At 55.0% G+C, this 10040-nt stretch overlaps 2 protein-coding genes across 2 annotated transcripts; both read right to left on the bottom strand.

Annotated features, from left to right (window-relative positions):
• Positions 1 to 2518: 2518 nt before the first annotated feature.
• On the bottom strand, positions 2519 to 3790 carry LOC116486763 (GTPase IMAP family member 2-like). Its single transcript, XM_032183213.1, has 2 exons — positions 3770 to 3790; positions 2519 to 3184 (listed from the first exon to the last, which is right to left on the bottom strand). The coding sequence occupies exon 2, from the start codon at positions 3182 to 3184 to the stop codon at positions 2519 to 2521; it is 666 nt and encodes a 221-aa protein (XP_032039104.1). The 5' UTR covers positions 3770 to 3790.
• A 5121-nt stretch (positions 3791 to 8911) lies between these two features.
• On the bottom strand, positions 8912 to 9608 carry LOC116486758 (GTPase IMAP family member 9-like). The gene has a single exon (XM_032183211.1). It carries the CDS (start codon positions 9606 to 9608, stop codon positions 8925 to 8927), a length of 684 nt encoding a protein of 227 aa, XP_032039102.1. The 3' UTR covers positions 8912 to 8924.
• Positions 9609 to 10040: the final 432 nt, after the last annotated feature.

Below are 10040 nucleotides of genomic sequence, written 5' to 3'. Positions count from 1 at the left end.
CAGCGTGTTTGCAGGCGGGGCGGGCGCTCCGTGGCTCAGAGGCATCCACAGAGTGAGCAGCAAACCCCCTGCTCGCACAGCCACCTGCGGAAGGGCCCTGTGTCCTTCAGCCCGTGTCCTTCCCCTCCTCTCTGCAGCCTGCACACTCCAGAGCTCTGCCAAACTGGCCTTTCCTGTAAATGCGCTGAGCTCCCACCGCCCTATTCCAGGGAGAGGGACTAAAAGCACCGCGCTCAGCAAATTCCAGGGTGCTGCTGCTGCCCCAAGCACGAGCGGCGCGGAGCAGCCCCACGCCCCGAGACTGGATGGAGTTGCTAAGCCACTGCCCATCATAGTTGAGAAGTCGTGGCCGTCTGGTGAACTTCCCACTAAGTGGAAGAGGGGAAAGAAAACCCGCATTTTTAAAGAGGAAAAAGGAAGACCTGGTTAACCACAGGCCAGTCAGTCTCACCTCTATGCCTGGCAAGATCATGGAGCAGATCCGGCATATCATGCCTGACAAATCTGGTGGCCTCCCATGAAGGGGTTGCAGCACTGATGGCTGGGGAAGAGCAACTGACATCATCTGCCTGGACTTGTGCTAAGCATTTGACATTGTGCCCCCACACTGGAGGGAAGGGATGCCATCCCAAGGGATCTGGACAGGCTTGAGAAGTGGGCCTGTACGGGCCTCATGAGGTTCAACGAGTCTAAGTGCAAGGTCCTTAATCTGGGTTGAGGAAATTCCAAGCACAAATACAAATAAAAAAGAAAATAGCTTTAGGCTAGACATTAGGAGGAAACGCTTCACTGTCAGTGTAGTGAGGCACTGGCACAGGCTGCCCAGAGAAGCTGTGGATGCCCCATCCCTGGAGGTGATCAAGGCCAGGCTGGATGGGGCCTTGGCCAACCTCATCTGGGGGGAGGTTTCCTTGTCTGTTTCAGGGGGGTTGGAGTTGGATGATCTTTAAGGTCCCTCCCAACCCCAACCATTCTATGACTCTATGATCCTTCACCCCGTGTGCAATAAGCCAATTCGCACGCACTCAGGAGAGATATTGCTTTTATTCAGGCCTCAGAGCTCGGTGCAGTTTCCACAGATCAAGCACAGCCAATGTCGACTTCCTGGCTCCATGGAGACATGAAATTCATGACTATTCAGCGATCTAATACAAATTCATTCTAATCTACCTGAGTTTTGTGCTCATGTGGCATCATTCTTAATGGCTCCTTTTCAGGAACTTCTGCGCATGCCTTCCTTTCTGTGGGGGTCCTTGGTGGTGTTCCCCGATGAAGCACCCTAACCCCTTTTATCCATCAATGGCCACATGTCACCGAAGCACAACCTCAGGCTACTTGCTATTGGCAACTTTCCTTGGTTTCTCCCAGAAGGAGCATTCTGTCCCTGAAGAAAGGGAGCCTAGGTTACAAGTTAAACATATTTCTTGTCCTGTACTACATATATGATAACTGCTTAAAGGGAAGCTCAATTAAAATAGACAATTCCTCTTCATTTTCAAGGGAGAGTTGGTTCCATTACACTGGGACTTGGGGTCCCGTCTCCGTGTGTGAACGCCTCGTGGGGTGCCCAGAGCCAGGACAAAAGAGCATGGGCACTGCTGGAGGCACAAGGATGCCCGCTGAGACATCAGGAAAGTCTTTTTTTGCTGTGCGGGTGTCTGAGCGCTGGCACAGGCTGCCCAGAGCGGTGCTGGGGTCTCCATCCCTGGAGATGTCCCACACCCAGTGGACACGGTCCTGGGCAGCCAGCGCTGGGGACCCTGCCTGGGCAGGGACAGAACACGCGGGGTGCAGAGGTGCCTCCAGCCCCAGGCGTTCAGTGCCTCTGTGGTGCTGGGATTCATCACAGCCGTGCGATAAGGATACCCAGGTGTCATGGTTTAACCCGGCTGGCAGCTAAACACCACGCAGCCTTTCGCTCACCCTCCCCCCTCCCTCTCTGGGACGGGGGAGAGAAATGGAAAGTGAAGCCCGTGAGTTGAGATAAAGACAGTTTAATAAGACAGGAAAATAATAATAATAATAATAATAATAATACAATGATGATAATAGTACTACTACTAATAATATGTACAAACAAGTGATGCACAATGCAATTGCTCACCACCCGCTGACCGATGCCCAGCTTAACCCCGAGCAGTCCAGCCCCCTCCTCCGGCTAGCCACCCCTATATATTGTTTAGCATGACGTCAGATGGTATGGAATACCCCTTTGGCTAGTTTGGGTCACCTGTCCTGGGTCTGTCCCCTCCCAGCTCTTACTGCACCCCCAGCCTGCCTGTTGGCAGGACAGAGCAAAAGTCTGAGGTGTCCTTGGCTTGGTATAAGCACTGCTCTGCAACAATTAAAACATCGGGGTGTTATCAGCACTCTTCTCATCCTAAGCCAAAACACAGCATTCCACCAGCTACTAGGAAGAAAATTAATTCTGTTCTAACTGAAACCAGGACACCAGGGTAATCACAATAATGATGAGGACAATAAGCACAAAAGCCAGGAGACCTGTCCTTTAGCTGGATCACTCCTTCTTCACCCTGCCTGCTCTGTACCTCTGCATGTGATACGCCACCTTCTCTTCTGTTAAATTGGGCTCCAGGTACATCTCATTGCTGTAGTACCTGTTCCCATTCGCCTGCACCATCTGGACCATCCCCATCATCTCCGCGACCTGTCGGTCCCGTTCGGCTCCATCTGCCCGGTTGTTGAAGCCGCAGTACCTGTTCCCACACCTCTCGATCAGCTCGCGGAGAGCTTTGTTGTCAGCACAGGACACATAGTCGTGCAGAGATCTCTCCCCCAGCTCTTCCGCGCGGGTGAATATGATGATCGTGTGCCTGAAAACATCAGCTCCAAAGATGTCCTGCAGTCTCTCTGCAGCCTTTGCCTTTTCCTGGGTGAATGGGCCCAGCTGGGTCACCAGCAGCAGCACGTGGGGGCCCGGGGAGGACAGGCTGATGCACCGAATAATTTCTTGGTGCACCTCACTGCTGTCACCTTCGGGGTTGAAAATGTCGGCCGTGTCAACCACCGTGAAGTCCTCGCCATCCCAGTGCCCCTGTGCTCTCGCACAGCTCACGGTCACTGGCTGGGTGGACAGCTTGGACTCAAAGACGCATTCCCCGAGGAGGGTGTTACCCATGGCGCTTTTCCCCTCGCCAGCCTTCCCGGCCAGGATCAGCCTCATCTCCTAGCACCCGCCGACCCCGGGCAGCACGTGGACACAATGAATGGACACGGCCTGGCTGCGGAGACAAAAGCAGACACCCAGGTCTCCGTCAGCAGGCACCCAGATGCTGGAGGCTGCGGGGCTCTGTTTACCCCCGCTGTGGGAAGGGGTCGGGGGCTGCTGCTGGGCCAGGCTGCAGTGGCACCGGGACAAATGGGGTTGGAAAGCAGCAGAAAACAGTAAAAAGCAAAATAAAAGCCAGAACTGCGAGGTGCTGTGGGGAAACAGAGCAGCAAGGCAGACTCAGCGTGAGGAGGATCATGGGGGGGGAAGGCACTGTGGTGGCAGGGACCCTCGGGGCAGTGACACCCGTGCAGCTGCGGCCCCGCGTGGGGCTGAGCACGGTGCCCAGGGGCTCGCCCGGGCTGGGGCTGTGCCCACGCCGAGCAAGGGGAGGGAGGAGTGGGGAGAGGGGAAAGAGAGAGGAGGGGACAAGGGGAAGAGCCACTTCCCTGCCCCGCTGCCCTGTGCCAGGTCCCCAGGCACCCTCGGAGCCCTCCCCGCCAGCACGGAGCCTCGCGGCCCCTGGCCTCCCGCCCGTACCTTCCTGCACGTCCTGCGCTGGCGTTCGCCTTGTCCCCGTGGGACGCTCACAGCCACCAGGAAGTGACAGCGGTGACGGCCGGTGTCAGCCTGGAGACTGTGCTCATGCCACAAGGGCAGCACCGGCTCCTCCCGCACCAGCCCCCAGCTTGGTTTCGATTCTGTGCAGCCCTGGAGGTTCAGACAGCTCTAACGCTACCTCCTGTACTTCCTCCAGAAACAGTCCGGCCTCAGAGTTATTTAACTGCCGCGATGATCTGTGCTTAATTTTCAAGCAGTTTCTCCTGCTGCTGGTGGGACTGGAGGCAGAGCCCTGACAGAAGAAGGGGCAGGAGACGAGGCAGCTGCAGCCTGCACCGCGGTCAGGGGCTAGGATTTCCCGAGGCTGCCTCTCCTCTTCCCACTCCTTAGGCTGTGCTGTGCCAGGCTCAGGGCAGATGGGGCAGCAGCCGTTGGTTACAGCCTGAGGCACAGCGCAGGGTGCAAAGTCCTGCCCCAAAACCTCCCTATCTGTGTGCCTGAGCCAGCTCTGGCCCTGCTGGGGCTGTGCATTGCAGGCCGATAGCCTGCGGTGATCCAGCACAGAATCCAGTGGGTGTTTTTGGCTCAACACATGACTTCTTGTAAAGGGAGTGCTTCAGCCCGGCCGTTTGAGCACTCTGTGCATTCCTGGGCTGCTGGGGGGCTGCCACATGCACTTCTGCTTTCTCTTTCTGCCTTCATGCTGCTCCTGATGGTCCCAGGGGACCGCTGCTGGGGCCTTGGGGCTGTGGGCTGCCCACACCGTGGTGTCGAGGCCTGGCGGGGAAGCCGGAGCTAGTCTTGGGGCTGGGGGGGCACACCGACAGCTGTCTGACACCGAGCCCAGACGAGCTGCTCCCGGCTCTGCACGGGCTCTGTTAGAGTTGAAGCTGCCCAGCAGCATGGGGGACAATAAGAAAGGCTTTTTGAAGTAGATTAATGGGAAAAGGAGGAGCAGAGCAAACGTTGATCTGATAGATGATGAGCACGGTCGCCTCACAATGAGGGACATAGACAAAGCAGAGACATTGAACGCATTTTTCACCTCTGCCTCTGTCTTCAACACCAATGATGGGCTCTGAGGCCCCAGCTACCCACAGCTGGGGGATGGCAAGAGCCAGCACAACAAACTCACTGTTAACCCCGATCTTGTGCAGACTGGCTGCTCCACCTGGATACATACAAGCCAATGGGGCCTGATGGGATTCGTCCCAGAGTACTCTGAGAACTAGCTGGTGTCAGCTAGATCATTGTCATTTCCATTCAACAATATGAAGTTTAACAAGAGCAAGTGTCGGATTTTGCACCTGGGAAAGGGCAACAGAGCAACCCTGGTTATACAGGCTGTGGGATGAGACGCTGGAGAGCAGCCAGAAGAAAGGATTCTGGGGGTTTGGATCGACAGCAAACTGAGCACAAGCCAGCAGCGTGCCTTGGTGGCCAAGAGGGCCAACCATATTTTGGGCTTCATCAAGGACAGCACTGTAGGTCAAAGGAAGTGATCGTCCTGCTCTGCTGTGCACTGGTGCGGCCCCACCTCGAGTACTGAGTGCAGCTCTGAGCACCACAGTACAAGAAAGATAAAAAACTGTTAGAGAGCGTCCAAAGAAGGGCAACAAAGGTGGTGAAGGGTCTAGAGGGGAAGACATATGAGTAGCGGCTGAAGTTGCTTGGATTGTTCAGCATGGAGAAGAGACGAGGGGAGGCCTCATGGCGGCTTGCAGCTCCCTCACGAGGGGAGCGGAGGGGCAGGCACTGAGCTCTGCTCTCTGGGGACAGCAACAGGACCCGAGGGAACGGCATGGAGCTGGGACAGGGAGGGTCAGGCTGGGGGTTAGGGAAAGGGTCTGCACCCAGAGGTGGTCGGGCACTGGGACAGGCTGCCCAGGGACGTGGGCACGGCCCCGAGATTGATGGAGCTCAAGGAGCGTTTGGACACCGCTGTCACACACAGGGGCTGGTCCTTTGGGGACCGAGGAGTTGGACTCGATGATCCTTGTGGGTCCCTTCTAGCTCAGATATTCGATCATTCCATGTTATTAAGTAATCAGCATGTTTTTCATGTCTGAGAGTCATAAATTAACACAGCAGTTTGGTTTAAAGTTCAGTAGGTAATCAGAATGTGCATCACATCTAGGAGTCCTAAAAAGACTTAGTCAATTGTCCTTAAGGACCAACTGGAATTAAAATATTGACATATACGTATACATTCACACATACATGCATATCTATACGTTTATAGACCATTTCTGGGATGGTAAATAACAAGGTCTGCCAGGTGCAGATAGGAAAGCAGCCCCTTCCTCCCCCTCAGGGAGGAACTGCAAGTCCTGAAGTCAGAACAAGGGGTGTCTGGGAGACGTTGGACCTGGCTGAGCAAAAGCTTATCAGTAAACAAGGCGCACATACTGGTTATGTACTGAGCGTGAAACCAAACTGCCAAGTTAATGTACAACTCACGGATGTGAAGCACTTACCAGTTACTCGCTTTGCAAATCACCATGAAAAAGGTTTTGGGTTTTGATCTTTTAAAGGGATGGCCTCTACACCAGGTCCCTGGGTGGCTGCAGGAGAAAGCAGCACCCTCCCCGTGAGGCTCCTGCGGCACCCAGGCACTTGCGTGCCCTGGGCCACCTCGAAACCGTCCCAGCGGCTCAGAGTTTCACCACCAACCCGTGTCTTCAAGCAGCTTCCACGCTGGCCTCACCATCGACACCCAGCGTGGCTGCGCTGCAGCAGAGTCAGTGTCCCGATGGAACCCTCACAGCCACCACGAAGTGGCAGCAGCATTGGCAGTGGTGTTGGTGGCGGCGTTGGCACTGGCAGCCTGGAGCACGGCTATGGCTGCTGGCACCCTGTGCCCGGCACTGGTGCAGGCACAGGAGAGCATTCAGCCTCCTGGCACGGACACTCGGCAGCCTACAAATACCCATGCACCAGCCCAGATCTTGGTTTCAATCCCGTGCAGCTCTGGAGGTGTGACTTTGGGGTTAGTTGTCCACTTCGCTGTCTGCATTTCAGCATGAGCCTCGCAGTGCTGCTCTGCTTCTAACCCAGCGTGCTTCCCCGGGCCCCCTTGCCTGTGCTCCAGTGTTTGAATGCAAAAATTGGCTGGAAATGAGAAGTGTGGCAGAGGACGGGAGCAGGCGCAGCCTTGGCTTGTTCTTGTGGCGACCCCCCCTACCCACAGCACTGCTGCTGCTCTTAACACAGCAACAGACACGCCCCGGGTGGAGGTGCACACAGGGCCTGCATTTTGCCATAATCCTAAGGTTAAATGCTCATTTTCTTGCCATTCTAAGCAAGCGGTGCAGAATTATTACAGGGCTGCTTGCATTTCAAGCCTTCTTCCAGGTCAGCAGAAGTATTCTGTACCCCCAGGAAATGTGTTGGGGCCCTCAGAGTCTCCAGCAGTTTGTGGCACACAGCCCCCAACCCCTCCAACACACTTCTTCTGCCCCTTCCCTTTGAGGAGCGGCTGAGGGAGCTGAGGTTGCTCAGCCTGGAGAAGAGGAGGCTCAGGGGCGACCTTATCGCTCTCTACAGGTTCCTTAAAGGAGGCTGTAGCGAGATGGGGTTGGTCTGTTCTCCCACATACCTGGTGACAGGATGAGGGGGAAGGGGCTAAAGTTGTACCAGGGGTGCTTTAGGTTGGCTATTAGGAAGAACTTCTTTACCGAGAGGGTTGTGAGGCATTGGGATGGGCTGCCCAGGGAAGTGGTGGAGTCACCATCCCTGGAGGTGTTTAAAAGACGTTTAGATGTAGAGCTCAGTGATATGGTTTAGTGGAGGACTGGTTACTGGTAGATCAGAGGATGGACTGGGTGATCCTGGAGGGCTCTTCCAGTCTAGATGGTTCTGGGATTCTGTGATTCCTCTCATCATGCAGAGGGATGGGGGCAGCCAGGAGTCAGCACTGGATGCCTTCAGGACACGCTGGGATGGTTTTAGGATAGCAATGATACTGCTTATGCCACTGGAGGTCACTGGTACATTTACACACACGGATACCCATACAGCACTACCTACAACGCAGCTATTACACTCACTCTGGTATTTCCTCCAGTAACAATTCAACCTCAGAGTTATTTAATTGTAGAGATGTACGGTCTGTGTTTAGCTCTGAAGCAGTTTCTCTCGCTGTGATCGCTTGAGGAAGAGGTCAGCCTGGCGTTCTGGGATTCCTCCCCCCTCCTAGGCTGCTTTCCGCAGCCTTTCTGGGTGGGAGAAGAACCTGTGGTGAGTCAGGCAGCCCCCCCGAGCACTCCCCCAGCCCCACGCAAAGGACTGGCCACAGAGCTTCCCCTGCCTGCTGCTCTCGCCTGGCAAGCAGTGAGACCTCGCGCCCTTGCACAGCTCATGGCCACCACCAAACACCAGCCTGGGGGGAGCTGCAGCTTGGGCCTGATCCTGAATGCACCTGGACCATTCTCCACCCTCCCAAACGGCTGTTTCGGCACTGCGGGTTACAGTGCACTGAAGGGCGCCTCTCCACACAGCAAGGCTCAGCATTTATGGGCATTTATTAGCATTTATTAGGTGAGCATTTATTAGATGAGCTTCTGTAGACCCAGCGATCACATACAATTACTCGCATTGCCCAGCGAAGGCAGGGGCAGCACAGCCAGTGACACCAGCAGCATCCCACTGCAGAGGGACCAAGGCTGGCACCACGAACCCTCCCAAAGCCCAGAGAAGTTCCTAGAGCCCTGGCTGCCACGGGGAGTACAAGTGGCTTTGATCTCGGAAGCACTGCTCCAGACTGACCTGTGCTCTGAGGGGGCACATCTCACAGTCCTGATGTTCCCGTTGCTTTCAGCTTGCCGTGTCTTCAGACTAGGGAGGAGAGAGTCAGCGCAGTGGTGCTGCCAGCAGGGCAGTGCAGCTCTGTGCCACCCAGCCAAGGTCTCCGGCTTCCCAGCACAACAGAGCAGCAGAGGAGAATTACACGTCGCCAGACACCCATTGCACTCTCGCAGCCTGTCAGGAGAGCAATGGCACGAGCCAGGGGAAAAGGTAGGTCAGTGACGGGACAGGAGGAAACATCAAGAGAGGAAGGAGAGAGTGATCTTCAGAGCACGGCAGGAAAGGCACAAGAGAGGAAAAATCGCCCGTCTGACCAAAGCCTTGTTGGCTAGAGTATAGTACAATACTTTCCAAAAGCCGTCCGTGTATGTTCCTCCAGCATTTCTCGCGTGTAACACGGAGCATCGTTGTTCTTCTCTACCATCGCATCAATCATTTTAATGAGGTCTGCAACCTGCTGTTTCCTTCTCTGCTCTGCTGCTATGTTGCTGAAAGCAATGTACCTATTTCCACATTTTCCTGCCATCCCACTGATGAATTTGTTTGATTCCACAAAATCGTGGATATCATCTGGACTCCCAAATTGTTCTGCGTAGGTGAATAACAGGATCATGTACTTCTGTGCTTCAGTATGGAAAATCTTTGTCACCCACTCAGCCACTTCCACCTCTTCTTTACTTGTATCGGTCAGTCGCATCACCAGGATGATAGCATGCACCCCTCCATAGAAGTGACGAAGAGCATTTCCAATCAGTTCAGCTGTTTCCTTATTGGCTCTCTGGGTGTGAAAAAGGCCAGGAGTGTCGATAACAACAATTTCTCTTCCACGGAATGAGGCACTCTCTGCACTGTAGCTTTGGGTTACTGAATCTGCTCCCATCATATTTTCAAATGCATTCTTCCCAAGGATGGTGTTCCCTGTTGCACTCTTCCCACTTCCAGTTTTGCCCACGAGCAGGATGTTCAGCTTGGGTCCTGGGGAAACAACCAGAGACACGTGTCTGAACGCCATGGCTCTGTGGTGCCAGGACACCCCCTGCACGCCACAATCCCAGGGGCGAGAAGGAAAGGCTTTTTACTGCAAAAACACAACTTTAATTCTCACACTAAGACACTGCTATGCACAAGAGGGGATGGGACAGGGCAGGGGCTGAAGCCGTGTCCCAGCAGCCAAAGCAGGGCTTGCTCGGCCCCGCCATCCCTGCCCTTCTGCTCGGCTCTCCCACAGGAGGAAAGTTTGTGCTCAGTAAACTCAGACAAGGGCTGCCCTGACTAAAAGACCCTCTGGAAAATGGACCAAAAGCAGCCAAGGCAGGACAGAAGCTGGCAGAGGGGGGGTTTCTCACCCCATGCTGCATGCTCACAGGCAGCCAGCACAGCTCGCCTCCAGTAAGAGCGAGCCTGCGCAGAGCTGGGAGCAGCTCGTCTGGGCTCGGTGTCAGAC

The sequence above is a fragment of the Aythya fuligula genome, chromosome 2, assembly GCF_009819795.1.
Source record: "Aythya fuligula isolate bAytFul2 chromosome 2, bAytFul2.pri, whole genome shotgun sequence".
NCBI lineage: Eukaryota > Metazoa > Chordata > Aves > Anseriformes > Anatidae > Aythya > Aythya fuligula.
Note: the sequence above shows the minus strand (reverse complement) of the source record. Positions and strands in the feature narration are given on the sequence as shown.

Coding starts and splice junctions, on each gene's coding strand:
- LOC116486763 (XM_032183213.1), bottom strand. CDS start 3,184: ATGAGGCTGATCCTGGCCGGGAAGGCTGGCGAGGGGAAAAGCGCCATG.
- LOC116486758 (XM_032183211.1), bottom strand. CDS start 9,608: ATGGCGTTCAGACACGTGTCTCTGGTTGTTTCCCCAGGACCCAAGCTG.